The sequence below is a fragment of the Cnephaeus nilssonii genome (assembly GCF_951640355.1).
Source record: "Cnephaeus nilssonii genome assembly, chromosome: 5".
NCBI lineage: Eukaryota > Metazoa > Chordata > Mammalia > Chiroptera > Vespertilionidae > Cnephaeus > Cnephaeus nilssonii.
In genome coordinates this window covers 95,767,817-95,783,343 of record NC_137076.1, presented here as the reverse complement: position 1 = coordinate 95,783,343, position 15,527 = coordinate 95,767,817, and the positions used below count along the sequence as shown (strand labels likewise).

The 15,527-nt window shown below is 41.4% G+C and overlaps 1 protein-coding gene across 2 annotated transcripts in view; it reads left to right on the top strand.

The window, feature by feature from the left end:
- ATP10B (ATPase phospholipid transporting 10B (putative)) overlaps positions 1-15,527 on the top strand; it is a 187,755-nt gene that overhangs the window by 118,583 nt on the left and 53,645 nt on the right. For both annotated transcript variants that reach the window (XM_079772877.1, XM_079772878.1), the window contains one exon: positions 2,314-2,518. In XM_079772877.1, the coding sequence (XP_079629003.1) occupies positions 2,314-2,518 (205 nt within the window). The remainder of the gene's footprint in view (positions 1-2,313; positions 2,519-15,527) is intronic.

Below are 15,527 nucleotides of genomic sequence, written 5' to 3'. Positions count from 1 at the left end.
AATAAAAAAAGACCCCGAATAGCCACAGCAATCCTGAGAAAGAAGAATAAAGTAGGAGGGATCTCAATACCAGATTTCAAGCTGTATTACAAAGCCACTGTTCTCAAAACGGCCTGGTACTGGCACAAGAACAGACATATAGATCAATGGAACAGAATAGAGAATCCAGATATTGACCCAAACCACTATGCTCAATTAATATTTGACAAAGGAGGCATGAACATACAATGGAATAAAGACAGTCTCTTCAATAAATGGTGTTGGGAAAATTGGACAGATACATGCAAAAAAATGAAGCTTGATCACCAACTTACGCCATACACAAAAATAAACTCAAAATGGATCAAGGACTTAAACATAAGACGGGAAACCCTAAAAATACTAGAGCAATCCACAGGCAGCAAAATGTCAGACATATGCCAAAAGAAATTCTTCACTGACACTGCCCCTAGGGCAATGGAAGCTAAAGAGAAAATTAACAAATGGGACTACATCAAAATAAAAAGCTTTTTCACAGCAAAAGAAACCATCAACAAAACAACAAGAAGGCCCACTGCATGGGAGAACATATTTGCAAATGGCATCACTGATAAAGGTTTAATCTCCAACATCTACAGGCAGCTTATACAACTTAATAAAAGGAAGATAAATGATCCAATAAAAAAATGGGCAACAGACCTAAATAGAATCTTTTCAAAAGAAGACAGAAGGAAGGCCAAGAGACACATGAAAACATGCTCAACGTCACTAATTATCCGAGAGATGCAAATCAAAACAACAATGCGGTACCATCTCACACCTGTCAGAATGGCTATCATCAACAAATCAACAAACGACAAGTGTTGGCGAGGATGCGGAGAAAAAGGAACCCTCGTGCACTGCTGGTGGGATTGCAGACTGGTGCAGCCACTGTGGAGAACAGTATGGAGTTTCCTCAAAAAACTGAAAATGGAACTCCCATTTGACCCAGTAATCCCACTCCTGGGAATATATCCGAAGAAACTAGAAACACCAATTAGAAAGGATATATGCACCCCTATGTTCATAGCAGCACAATTCACCATAGCTAAGATTTGGAAACAGCCTAGGTGCCCGTCAGCAGATGACTGGATCAGAAAACTGTGGTGCATCTACACAATGGAATACTATGCTGCCATAAAAAAGAAGGAATTCTCATCATTTGCAGCAACCTGGGAGGAATTGGAGAACATTATGTTAAGTGAAATAAGTCAGTCAATGAAAGAAAAATACCACATGATCTCACTCATTTATGGATAATAAAGAACATTATAATCTTGAACAAAAAGATAGATACAGAGACAGTAAAGCATCAAACAGACTGTCAAATTACAAGGGGAAGGTTAGGGAGAGGTGGGGGAGATAAGAGATCAATCAAAGGACTTGTATGCATGCATATAAGCATAACCAATGGATGCAAAACTCTGGGGGGTGGGGGCATATATGGGAGGGGGGTGTGGGGAGGGCAATGGTAAGATATGTACACATATAATACCTTAATAAAAAAATTGAAAAAAAAAAAGAAAAAAGAAAATATCATAAAAAAAAAAAATAAAGTTATTATTGATAGGTAAAAAAAAAAAAAAAAAAAAAAATTAACACCAGTACTTGGCACCGTCGAAATGCTAAATTTGCCATTATTGCTGCCACTGCTATTATCTGAGCTTGATAAATTGAATGGGAAAAGGAAGTATATAATATCCTTAGGTTTCTGTCGTCCTTTGATTCTATTATCTCATGGGTTCTAGCCAGTCAAAGCTCCTGATGCCATCTTCCTAATTCCCTGATGACCCAGAGTTCTCTATTTCAGAACCACTCAGATCTTCCCATACACGGGCCTATATCCTCACCTTTCCAATGGCCACTCTCTTCCTGTAATCAAAAACGGTCTTTCCTACACCCCAGTTCCTTGCAACCCTGCTTTATACGGTGATAACTGGCTATTCTGGGAAAAAGATGTATATTCAAAGTATATGCTCATATGACTGTGTTACCTTCTCCTTTCCTTGGCAGGGAGCAAAAGCTGAGCACAGTCCCCAGTCAACAGCCAACAGTCCATGAAAACTCTAAATGAGTATAAGGATGGATCTTGTATGGTGGGATTTGAGAGATCATGCTTAGCTTTTCTAGAGAGATTCTGGTGGTAGTCTTTAGGGGCAAGGTCAAATACAGAGCTGTCTTGTGACAGACTGCCTGGGAGATATTTTGGTGCAAGTAGGACCTTCCTCCATTCACTCATCAAGTTTCTGGAGAAGCTCAGGACTCAGGCTGACCCCTGTGTTTCTCCCACCCAAGAAAGGAGCAGAGCTACGTGCAGAAGCGCTGGAGGGATGTGCGTGTGGGAGACTTCATCCAGATGCGATGCAATGAGATCATCCCGGCCGACATTCTCCTCCTCTTTTCCTCGGACCCCAGTGGGATCTGCCATCTGGAAACTGCCAACTTGGACGGAGAGACAAACCTCAAGCAAAGGCGTGTGGTGAAGGGCTTCTCGCAGCAGGTAGGGCTCTTCCTAACATCTTCTTTGCAGACAAGGACAACTCTACTGAAAGTTGAACATAATCAGGTGGGTAGAGGGGAAGGTAGAGACTGCCTCCTTTTTCCTCTGACATGGGTATTCTCCCCTTATCACAGATGAGGAAACTGAGGCATAGGAATGTTCAATAACTTGCTGAAGGCCTCAGAATTCCTAAATGGGGACCCACTCTGTTCATCTGATGACACTATGCTCTCTGCTCTAAACCCAGGAGTCTACCATCTGTTCAGTTACCCTGGGACCAACCTGCTTTGCTGTGTTTATCTAATCCCTGCTCATCCTGCCCAACTCAGCGCCAGCAATCTCTCCCTCCATGAATCTTCTCTTATATCCCTTTGACCCCAACATGAACTGCAGTGAGGCATTACTGTTTCCATTTGTGTGTAGTTTGCCTTCTCAATAGTCCTGAAACCTCTTTGAGGACAGGGAGCAATCATTGACACTTTTGTTTAATCCCCACACTTACACATATGGTACTTTGGACATCATGGCGAAGTCTTTATTATTTAGTGGTTAAATGCCCAGAACTCATCTCTAAGCCCATCCTCGCCTTTTATTAGCTCTCTCACCTTAGGCAAGTTACTGCTCTCACACCTTTGTTCCCTCATCTGAAAAAAAAAGGTAGAAAAGTAGTACCCTCCCCACAGGATAATTCTAAAGACTAAATGATATGTACATGAATTATTTAACATGAAGATAAAGGCACATAGTTAGAGGCCAGTAAGTAGTTGGCAATAAATGTCAATGGTGTTCATAGGCAATAAACATTGTGACTGATTAAAACTGAGTGTGATATTCTAATTTTCAACTAAAATTCCCCTTGAAAGAGTTGATTTCCAATCTGGTACCTTTCTCTGCCCATGGAAAAGAATAAACTTCTGCCACTCTGTGCCTGGGGAGAAAGTGGATAAGGCAGGAGATTTAGGATAAAGAGGGCAGGTGCTTCCCTCCTCAGAGATGCCCATGTATTCAGTTATTTCTAGTAAAACTTCTCGAGAAGAGGCCATCCATCACCGCTCACTCTGCCTCTCAAAGTACTGAATGAACAGTTTTCATCAAAGCCCTTTCCTATGATTAATCCTGTCCTCAGAAGTCTGTTCTCTCATCCTGGCAATGGAAATGACAGCTGTCCCATAGTTTGGCTGTAAGATTCCTATGAGATAAGAAAAGTAAAGAAGAAAATACAGGATTTGATTCAAAGTAGACCCACAGTAAATGGTCTATCGCTGCTTCCATGGTGGCAGTCACTACACTGGGAATGGACCCACCATGACCATTACATACACGCACGGGTGCGCGCGCATGCACACACACACACACACACACACACACACACACGTGTGTGAATATGTGAGTGTGTAAAACTGCCTCCTCACTCAAGCTACGTGCAAAGCATTCTTAGAATTTCTATTCTATTTCTTTTTGTTTAAGTTCTGGGAACAGTGAAACTTGTATTTGCTTACAAATCTCCCTGTCAGCCTCCTCACCCCAACATCCTCATCACAATTCGGAGTCCTTTTTACTCTCTCTCGGGAAGTTATGTCGGTGTTGTTGAGTTCCACCGGGCAGTTTTGTTTTTCTCTCTGTCTTTGGCAGCAGCTCCCAAGCTGTTTCTTGTATATTAATTAGTCAGGTAGTGTGGGGTTTGACTAGAGTGAAGAGCCAGATGAAAGGGTCATTCACACTCCAGTGCATAGACCAGCCAATTTAATAACATCTCTCAAACTCTAACCCTGAATCCTCACAGGGTACTGGGCGTAATGACTTACAAAAAAGGTAAATTCGTTTATGAAGGGAGGAAGGTTTATTTGAGCTTAAAGTTTCTCGGCATTCCCTCTTCTGTTTTAATTATTGATTCTCCCTCCCTGACTTTGCTCAAGTGTATCTTTTTCCATTTCTGGGTAATAATAGTAGTAATAATGATATGTTTTTATTAAGCCCTTACTAAGGGCATTGCATGATTACCTCATTTGTCCTCATAAAAAAAAAAAAAAAACACAAAAACAATGAAATGGGTGCTATTATTATCCTAATTATACACATGAGACTGAGGCATAGAAGGTTAAGTAAGTTGCCCAAGGTCACTGAGCTGGGAAGTATCAGAACCAGAATTCAAAGCCAGGTTTGTCCATTGTCTCAGCTCTTAAGGTTTTCAGTAGCTCATCTCCCTGGCCCTTTATTACCCTGAGATTACCCAGAGATACTTACTTGAAAGTACTCATTTATCATCTATATAGTATATAAAAGCCTAAGTGACCATTACAACCAGTCAACTGAATCACTGGTCGCTATGATGACACACTGACCACCAGGGGGCTGACACTCAATGCAGGAGCTGCCCCCTTGTGGTCAGTATGCTCCCACAGCCAACGTCCTGTGGTCCCTCCCCCCGGCGGCTGGTCCCAATCAGCCCTATCGCAGCCCAAGCCGAGGGACTCCACCCGTGCACTAATTCATGCACCAGGCCGCTAGTTTTCAATAATCTTTCCACATATAAGTAGTGGGAATAAAACTAGACTTAGCTGCCTGGGGAAGAGGAATTGACTGATCTTTGTTACCTTGATTCTCCCTTATGTCTTTAGTATAAAAAGATTTCTGAAGTGGGTAGAATTCTCTTCTGCTTAACTCTGTATTATATAATTTTCCTCAAATATATTGAACAAAGACATTGATGAGAGTTGCAATAAACGTACATGTTGCAAAGTCAGATAAATTCAGAAGGAAAAGTTTGCAAATATTGTGCACTGCAGGACCTCTCAGATACTTCAAAAAGCCCCAGGGAACTGATGGGGCAGCTACTAAAGTGTAGTCTTTCTAAACATTTAACCACTGAAACCTTTTATTCCAAGGAACATATTCCAGGACTACTGCAAAAGAGATGAGATTACTATTTAGGGATTTGTCCCCAATTACATTACAGGGATTTGTGGGTTTTTTTAATGTACATGACCTGGGTCTGGACATGCATATTTTTAAAATGTTTCCCCAAATTATCTTTATATGAGCCTGCCACCACCTTTTTTTAAATATATTTTTATTAATTTCAGAGAGGACAGGAAAGGGATAGAGAGAGAGAAACATCTATATATATAAAAGCCTAAGCGACTGTTACGACTGGACAACTGGCTGGTAGCTCTGATGCGCACTGACCACCAGGGGGCAGACACTCAATGCAGGAGCTGCCCCCTGGTGGTCAGTGCTCTCCCAAAGCCAACCTCCTGCAGCCAGCCATCCTCCCATGGTCCCTTCCCCCACCCCACCCCCCGGACTGGGTGAGATGGGCCCAATTGCCGGCCAGGCAGAGGGACCCCACCCATGCATGAATTCGTGTACTGGGCCTCTAGTCAATGATAAGAGAGAATCATTGATTAACTGCCTCCTGCACACCCCCTACTAGGGACTGAGCCTACAACCTGGGCATGTGTCATGCCCAGGAATTGAACCGTGACCTCCTGGTTCATAGGTCGATGCTCAACCACTGAACCACGCCAGCAGGGCTACCACCATCTTCTTGAGAAGCTGTACAACAAAGAGAAGGTGCACCTCAAGTACTTAAAAAAAAAATCCTAACAGCAATGAGAACAAAACTACCATCTTTTGGCTTCTCACCTATACTGGTGTTTTTCCATGCATTGTCTCTTTTAGTACTTGCAAACTCCGTGTGAGGTGGACATTACTATTCCCATTTTACAGATGAAAATGCTGAGGTACAGAAAGGGCAAATTTTATCACTTGTCTCAGAGAAAATTTTGAACACCTACATATAGTTTTTTGGGGGAAATTTAATAACTTAAGTATTAATCATTTTTGTTAGCATGTTTTCCCTCTAAATCCCTAATGTCTATGAGACTGTCACCTTTCCAAAAGGGTTTTTACTAACCACTGAGACTTCTGGAAACCTCCCACCCAACACATGTACCTACACCCATTTTCATCATCTTACAGATGATGAGAGATTACTAAATTCTGTTAATCTGAAGTCAATAAAACAAACTTTTTTTTTTCAGCTCCCTAAGACCAGTATTTCTCAAGGTGGAATCTGCCAAACCCTTTGCTCAAGAGATAATTCTTGAGAACCAAGGTTCATGGTCAAATCTGATTGGGAAGCCTGTGTCCTGTAGACTCCTCTTGGGCATTCCAATATGCATTAGCATACTAAGGTCTCTGAGAAGAGTTGGAGTCAAGAGGCTGGTTCAACTCCCTAACTCTGAGCTTTCCAAACTTATTTAACCTCAGAACCATTTTTAAGCATAACAATTTTTAGCATTCCTAAGCAAATTTGAGGGAAATGTTAAGCTGGGCTGTGGAACACCCATGATCACAACAGGTAAGGAGTGAAATTCAAATGAAATTCTAAAATATGAAAGAGCTTCTCAAAAGAATCTTCCTTCTATGACACACCAAGTCATTCTCAAGGTTGCCAAAGAGTTGGTTTCAAAATCCTCTTTTCAGAATGCAACTCAACTTAGCCTATTTTTTTTTCAGTTGGAACTTTTATTGTGATGAACCATCTTTGAATTCACAAAATTATTGACTTTTCAAGAAATATTTATTCCCATATCACATTGCTGGGAAAGGGGCCAAAAGGGGAGGAATCTAAAATTAGGATTACTATGCTAAGAGGACATCATTAGAGGATTAAATGCACAGTTTTCTCTTTGATGACATTCTGATACCTAATTCCTCTTCTTTAAAAGGATTTCCAAGATGGGAACTAGGCATTTAACATCTGGAAATGAGTGTGTGCCATTCATTTTGGGAAATTGGGCAGTTATCAAACCAAAGAATCAGAAATGAATTCTTCCAATTAGTATTTCACATCAAACACATTCCTGAGTAAATTTGAAGATGTAATTGGCTTAATTAAGGGATTCATAAATCAGGTAGAATCCCATCTAGTAACTAGAATGGTGCTCTGAGGAGTCATAAAATGTGGAAAGTTTTTATAGGAAGAAGGGTTGGCAAGGGAGCTATTAACAAAAGAAAAAAAGGATTAATTTTAGACTAGGACATCTTTTGGAGGGAAAGGAGTGGTGAGGGTTTTTATTGTGCCGATTGTCACTTCCTTTAGTGGGGGGGGAGGGATTAATGGAGAGACCCCAACATAATAGATTACCTCATTGATGTTGACCAGAAAATTTTAGACTGTTGATTAAGGTTGCATTAGTGGGAAAAGGTTGAAACAGCAATTAGGTCAGGTATTAAATCTAGATTTGGTAACATGGGCTTTAGCAGGAGTGATGCCATTTTGGACCAATTGTTACCTGTCATTCAAATCACCGGATCCTAATTTTTATGGAAGCGTGTGTCAGATTATTTCCTGGTGCCAACCAAGAATTTGTGACACCAACTGAGATGCAGACTAGCCTCTTCAACATCACTTGAGAGTTTGTGATAAACGTAGAGTCTCACACTCTACCCCAGACAAAACCAGAGTCTGCAATTTACCAAGATCCCCTTGTGATTTATGTGCACATTAAAGTTTGAAAGCACTGGCCCCAGCATCATTGATTATTGTACTAATTGTGCTTACCTGTGTATTGCCCAGGTTAAAGAGTCTTAATTGCCTCTCCCTTTTAAGTAGCTTGCATTCCACCGATGGTTACTGTTTTTAAGCCATTTGCTCAATTGGGAACAGCCATTGTAGCTTGGACCCTCTGCAGTGCAATTGTATGCTGACTAACATACAGGAGTGGGCCAAAGTAGGTTTACAGTTGTGTGTATGTGAAACACTAACTTTATTCTTCTATTATTAATTAATGATCATATTATGTACTTTCCACACGAACAACTGTAAGACCTGCTCTTGCCCACCCTGTATTTAGGCAGAGGACTACTTTTCTGACAGACTTGAGGTGGGGTAGGGAGTCATTTAAGGCCATCCCAGTTCAGTGATGATACACCTTTAAAAAAGCAGAAGGTAGCAGCCTATCACCTCAACCTCGCCTGCCCTGAGAACCAGGGAAAAATCCTCTTTCCTGCCCCTAACAGGCTGTTCCATATTTCTGTTAAGAATAATACTGTCTTTCTACCTGTTGATAACTGCTTAAATGTTGAGCTGAGATCATGTTGTTTAGGGTTCTTTTAATATAGGATCTACATAATAATATATCATAATAAGTAGTATCACTAAATAGCTTGATTGAGCACAAAAAATAGGCATAGACAGTTCTTCTAAGGGTTGTATACCTATTATCTCTTTCCACTCCTCAGAGATAATTATGAGATAAGCACTTTGATTATTCCCATTTCACAATTGGCTGAGCTCAGATTTAAACTCAGGCAGAGTTCCTTTTTTCTTCCTTTCTTCCTTTGTTTCTTTCTTTTTATATGGAAATGTTCAAGTATATACAAAAGTAGAGAGAATAATATGATAATTTTTAGGTACCTACCACCTAATTTCAATAATCAACTCATGATCAATCCTGTTTTATCTTTATCCCCACCCTGTTCTCTCTGTTTTGAAGCAAATCTTCTATATCATAACATTTCACCCATAAATATTTCAATATCTGTCTCTTAAGAATATGATTTTTTAAATATACCATTATATCATTGTCATACCTAAAATATTAAACATAATTCCTTGATATCAACTTTCAGGTCAGTGTTGGATATTTTGAATTTGTCTGATTCCGTATTCAAATATTGAGATTAGCTTATTAAATCTCTTGCTCTATAGGTTGCCTATTCTGCTTTTTTTTTTTCTTGCATACTTAGTTTTTGTTTCTGAGTAAACCAGGTTATTTGTCCTGTAAAATCTCCTGTAGTCTTGATTTTGCTGGTTGCACTGTCTCCCTGTGGTGCCATTTAACATGCTTCCCCATACAACATATTTCTAACATTGGTAGTTAAATCTACTGCCTAAATCAGATTGTGGTTAATTTGTGTCTGTGCATGTTTGTGCCAATGTTAGATGAGTTGACTTTCTAGCATCCTCCAGAGATGACTGATGAGGTTTTTTTCCTTTTTATTAACCATATGAACTTGTGGATTTAATCATATTGGTGGATGTCAAATCAGTGCAGTTATTACCTTTATGATTGTCCCACTCAGTGGGAACTTCTTCAAATTGACTCCTGACTTCTTTTGCCATGACCTCAGTACGCTTATGTTGACACCTAAAACTAATATAATTTTACCTCGATTTAAAAAGGAAGATTTCAAGCCCAGCTGGTATGGTTCAGTGGTTGAGTGTCGACCTATGAACCAGGAAATCATGGTTCAATTTCTGGTCAGGACACATTTCCCGAGTTGTGGGCTCCATCCCCAGTGTGGGGAGTACAGGAGGCAGCCTATCAGTGGCTCTCTGTCATCATTGATGTTTCTATCTCTCCCTCTCCCTTCCTCTCTGAAATCAATAAAAATATATTTTTTTAAATATCAATAAAATAAATAATTTTTTAAAGAAAGATTTCAAGATTGCATTTAGTCAACATTTGTATTTGTCCACTTGAGAAAAGGGCACATGGACTACAAGGCAGAGCCCTCCAGATCAATCTGTGTGCTTTTGTAGGAGAGACCCAGAGTCATTGAATATGCAGACTATTTCCTCACCCAGATCAGAAGGGACAGTAGCTGCCAGTCAGCCTATTGTGGCTGATCTTGAAAAGGACTTCTACCCCACCCGGAAGCAAGAAGGTTATCAAGTGCTGGTAACTGTCATTAGTTTTCAGAGAGGATTCTCAGAAATCAGCGGGTTAATTTGTATGCCAGGAAGGAAACCTCTGTCACCTGGCTCAGCAGCTGGGGCATGAAGAACATTTGCTTCTACAATTTATCCAAACTAGCATGCTAAACTAAAAAAAAAAAAAAAAAAAAAAAAAAAAGCAAAACTTTAAATAGCATTCTTACAAGGTTGCAGTGTACCTCCTTCATAGCTGCCAGAGTTGGTGGAGATTGTGTACCCTGTAACCCTGGTCCCTACAGAGTCCACAGGCATGCACCACAAATGAGTTACCACTGCTGCTTTGCCACCCTAAACCCTGTGTGGGGCGGGGGGAGGGGTGGGGGTGATAGGGGTGGTTCTAGCCTGAGGGTTGTATGGGTAACAGACTCTCGGAGCTGCACAGAAGTTTGATGATCCCTGGTTCAACTCTTCTTTTTCATAACCATCTCAGTAACAACTCTGTAAATAAATGCATTCTGTATTTAAAGAAAGAGTTGAGTTAATTTCTCTCTTTTCAATTAACAGCACCATCCTTGAATATTTCCTAATGGCTGTGGAGGGCTTTCAAAGTGCTCTAAGATATACTTTCTATCCTCTAAGACCTTAGGACTAGAGATCCATTTTTCTTTAAATTTAAAACCCTGTGTCTATCAAAAATTATTGGAAATCTTAACCCACCCCCTCCAAGCTCTCCTCCCTGAAAGTAGTTGTCCTTTCAGAGTCCTTTATTTAAGAAAATAATAACAAAGAGTTACTATGAATTTGATGACTTCTTAAAATGGATTTGTAATTTATTGATTTCAAGAATTCCTGTAGAAATTGGAAAACCATGTATAAGTGAGACTTATTTTTACTCTGTCTACAGATGACATTTGGGTGCATATGGGAATTTGTGGACCAGTTGCCATGCTTAATCTACCGATTGGCTTATAGAAATAGCTTGGTACTTGACACTTAAAAGTATAAGACAAATTTAAAGTGAGTGGTATAGATATTTAAGAATTGTCTAGGTTCAAAGAAGGAGAGATGGGAATGGTATGTGGTGGACAGAGGGTCCTTAAGAAGTGTAAATCTTGAGCTTGGCTATGAAAGTTTAAGAGAATTATCAATATGGAAAACTTGCAAAGAAATCCTGAAAAGGGCCAAGAGGGTTTGCTCTGTTGGCAAACAGCATTAAATAGTTAAATCAAGCAAAGAATGGTGCACATTTTAGAACCAGACAAGCCTCTGTGCTCATGAGCTGTGAGACCTTGGGCAAATTACTTGAGAGTAGTCAATGTTTCGTTTTATCTCCAATAACACAGAATAACCTGTCCTGAACATGTCACGGGAGAGTTGTGAAGATCAAATAAGGTCAAATAAATAAGAGGCAGCATTTTCTGAACTGTGACATTACCAAATTAATAAACATCATTATTTTTTAAAGGCCCAGATATGTCCATGCAACTGAGTAGGCCACTGTGTTGGTTAGGATTCTCGGTCTGCAAGCAACAGAAATGATCTAACTAAGCAAAACAGAATTATTGCAAAAAATGTGGTGGGGATGGGATGGTAGGGAAGAAGCACACAATATAGCTCCCAGAATCAAAGGAAAGCTGAAGACTCAGGCTCAGAAACAAGAACCAGGAAACAGTACAGTGGGAGAGATGGGTAGCAGCAATTACTTAATGGTCTCATTTGTTTTTTCCTCCTTGAGTCATTCCACTCACGTCAAAGTCCCACAATGGGAGAGTCTAGGGGGCAGGGCATCTTGACTTAATTCCCATTGAGATTGAGAAACCATGGAGGAGAGATAGTTTCCCACAAGGAAGTTAAATGGTTCTTCATGAAAGAGGAGTAGAATGGACAGTGAATCACCAGAAAACTACAAAGTATTTCAAAAGAGCGTTCATGCCTTTATGCCTTTATGCAATTATATGTATAGACCAACTTGAAATTCAATTGTGAAGAACAGTGGAAACTAAGACTAGAAAAGTAACAGTTAAGACTAGTGCAAGTGAAATGGCCTGTTCCAGTTACTGGAATATATTTCAGGCTGTTTGCTTCCCCGTGGCCTTCCCAGTGGGGCTGGGAGGAGGCAGCTGGCTGTTTCTGGGCCATAGGTCAGTGAGGAGTACGTTCACCTGGAGAGTCATTACACACTGACCCTTGGCCTTGGCTGATTTTCCTCTACTTTCATAGATACCGATATTGATACATGAGTTGAACTGGGAACTTTGAGTGGTGTTACAGCTGCAATAATTGATTTGTGTCAATCACCTCTTCTCTTTGATTCTCCCTCACTCTGGTTCAGATAGCATGGACAGTCAGTAAATGCTTGAATGCATGCATGAATGACTGAGACTAGTCAGATCCTTTTCAGGGAATTAAAGGAGATAGCATGTATAAAATACATAGTTGGTTCTTGGCACAAAATAAGCATCCAATAGATGCTAGAGCAATAGTTATCACACTAACAGAAGGAAGAGGAATAAATACGATGACGATGATGATGATGATGATGATGATAGAGAGGATGATCATGATTGGCTTTGGATTCGAATCATATCCATTGCAATCCTGGCTCTGCTACTTACCAACCGTAAAGCAACGGCTTTAGTTCAGTCTCCATTTGCACATCTGTCAAAACCTCTTAAGGCTACTGTGAGGACTTAATGGCAGGTGCCTGGAACATACTACGTGCTCAGGGTAGGTAGGCTTGGCCCGGAGAATGCAGAGGCGTGCACTTTTCTTTCTGGGAAGAATTTGTCTTTTCCTGGCCATTTTGCTATTAGTGAGACTTCCACTAGGGCAGTGGTCGGCAAACCATGGCTCGCGAGCCACATGTGCCACGTCTCCCGTCGCCCAACCGAACGACACCCCCACTTCTTCTAACGTCATTTCTTCAAAATAGACTCGCCCAGGCTGAAAACCGACTTCTGCGCATGGGCCACGAAGTTTCAATCGCACTGTACGTGCGCGCCTGCACGTGGTATTTTGTGGAAGAGCCACACTCAAGGGGCCAAAGAGCCGCATGTGGCTCGCGAGCCACGGTTTGCCAACCACTGCACTAGGGTCAGTGCCTTCGGCAGAAGGCTGGGTGTGAAAAGAAGTTGCTTAGGTGAGCTTCATCCACAAGCTAAGAGAAGCTGTGAGGCAGGGAATCAGAAGGGAATCCAAACTCCTGATTCAATTAAGGGCCTGGCGGAGTTGGAAGGCGTGGCGATGCCCTCCTGTCCTTGGTCTCAGCTCCCAGGAATGAGTTTTGGCAAATGCTTCAAAGGAAGCAGGGCCTGAGGGGTTGTCTTTGGATACAGCAGAGCCCACATACCACTCTCCACAGCCCATCTTGGGGAGGGGAGGAAGGTGGCCCAGGGGACAGGTAGTTAGAAAGGGCAAGGTCACTTCTCCAAGAGGAGAGGGAGACAGAGGACCCAAGGCCATTGCCCAGAAGCAAAGCAAAGCAAGGGGCACTTTAAGAGGAAGGTCACTGGGAAGCCCCTTGGAGGGACCAGAAAGGGAAACTTGGCCATTACCAGGCATCCACCACGTCCCATGAAACAGGCATCAGGGACTCGCTGCAGCATGATCTTGAGCTCTCAGACCCCGAGGCCACTCCTCCCTAAACTGTGTTTGGATTCAGAAAGCCAGCAGCAAGCCGAGTGGATGGATCAGAGTGAAGCACACGGCTTAATCAGGGCACGAAAGCAGCTGACAAATTACAGCATGATTTGTCATCATCTCAGAACTCGGCAAGTGTTTGTCCCTGAAAGAATCGATACCTGGAGGGAAAAGGGCCATATTTTTAGAAACTCCTGGATGGGTAATTTATTTCAAGTGACTGGAGGGTTTATTTATGCTGGTGCCTCCACAGATCCAATGGACAGTATATTTACACGAAGCCAGAAAATGCTATCATTTCTTCTGATCAATTTGCCCCTTTGAACAGCTGTACCTTGGAGCTTTCAGCCGTAAATTCACTCCCTGTGCTAAAAGCTCTACCCAGGCAACCGTTTCCTGTCCCGCCCCTAGCATTTCTTCCTTCTGTTTGCTTAGCACGCAGCGCCTCTCACTCCTTTCCCAAGTGGATTCTGTCTCCTGGGGCACAAATGAGATGGACAATGGGGTGGCACTAGTCCCATTCTACACATGGGGAAACTGAGGCTCAGGAGGTGAACATAATAGTAGTCCTAGAATTAGAAAGCAAGATTTCCCCACCCCTAGTTGTATCCCCACCCCCATTGGACCAGAAAAGATTATACAACTAAAATACCTAATGAAGGAGAAAAGCGGAGAGTCAGGGAAGTGTTTCAAGTACTTGGCTCCAAGAATGTTCACCAGGACGGTGTGCTGTGTAACTAACAGCAGACGGTCTAGTCAGACTTGCTTTCAAATCCCAGCGCTGGCCATGGGCACCAGCGGAACCCTTCTGGGCCACAGTGTCTCCAACTCTAAACCGGGGATCGTTAAAATTCCCATTTCATAAAATAACTGTAAGCTTGACAATTTGTGTAAAGTTATCATCATGGTGTGTGGCAGAAACGAAAGTACAGTCAATGCCATTTATTTTTATTGATTTCAGAGAGGAAGGGAGAAGGAGACAGAGATAGAAACATCAATGATGAGAGAGCATCATTGATTGGCTGCCTCCTGCACCACCCTACTGGGGATCGAGCCCGCAACCCGGGCATGTGCCCTTGACTGGAATTGAACCTGGGACCGACCCTTCAGTCCACAGGTGACGCTCTATCCAATGAGCTAGGACTATTTTATTTTATTGGCAACTATTTTCACAGAAGTTTTACAATAGCAAAAGAAATCAAAATAATGTAAATGTTCAATAGTGAAATGATGAAGGGAAATATGGTGGCATTCAGACAGCCGGTGTCTATGCAGGTGTTAATGAAGATGTAAAGAATTTTTAAAAAGATGTAAAAATGTTCAAGTATATGAACAAAAAAACTCAGTTTTCAAATGCATAACTGTACATGTGCGTCCATACATAAATGTGTGTGGGTGTGGGTGTGCGTGTGTGTACATGTATTTTTTAAACCCTGGGAATATTACATACACAAGAACATTAACTGTGGCTATCTCTAAATGGCATGACATACAATCTCTTATTTTTTATCATCTATTTCTGTGCTGCCCAGTGTGGTAGCCATTAGCCACGTGTAGCTATTTAACTTTTAATCAATGAAAATTAAATAAAATTTAAAAATCAATTCCTTAGTCATCCTACCACATTTCAGTAGCCCCCTATGATTTGTGGCCTCCATATTTTGGACAGTGCATAATAGAACATTCCCATCAAGGTCTGTGGGC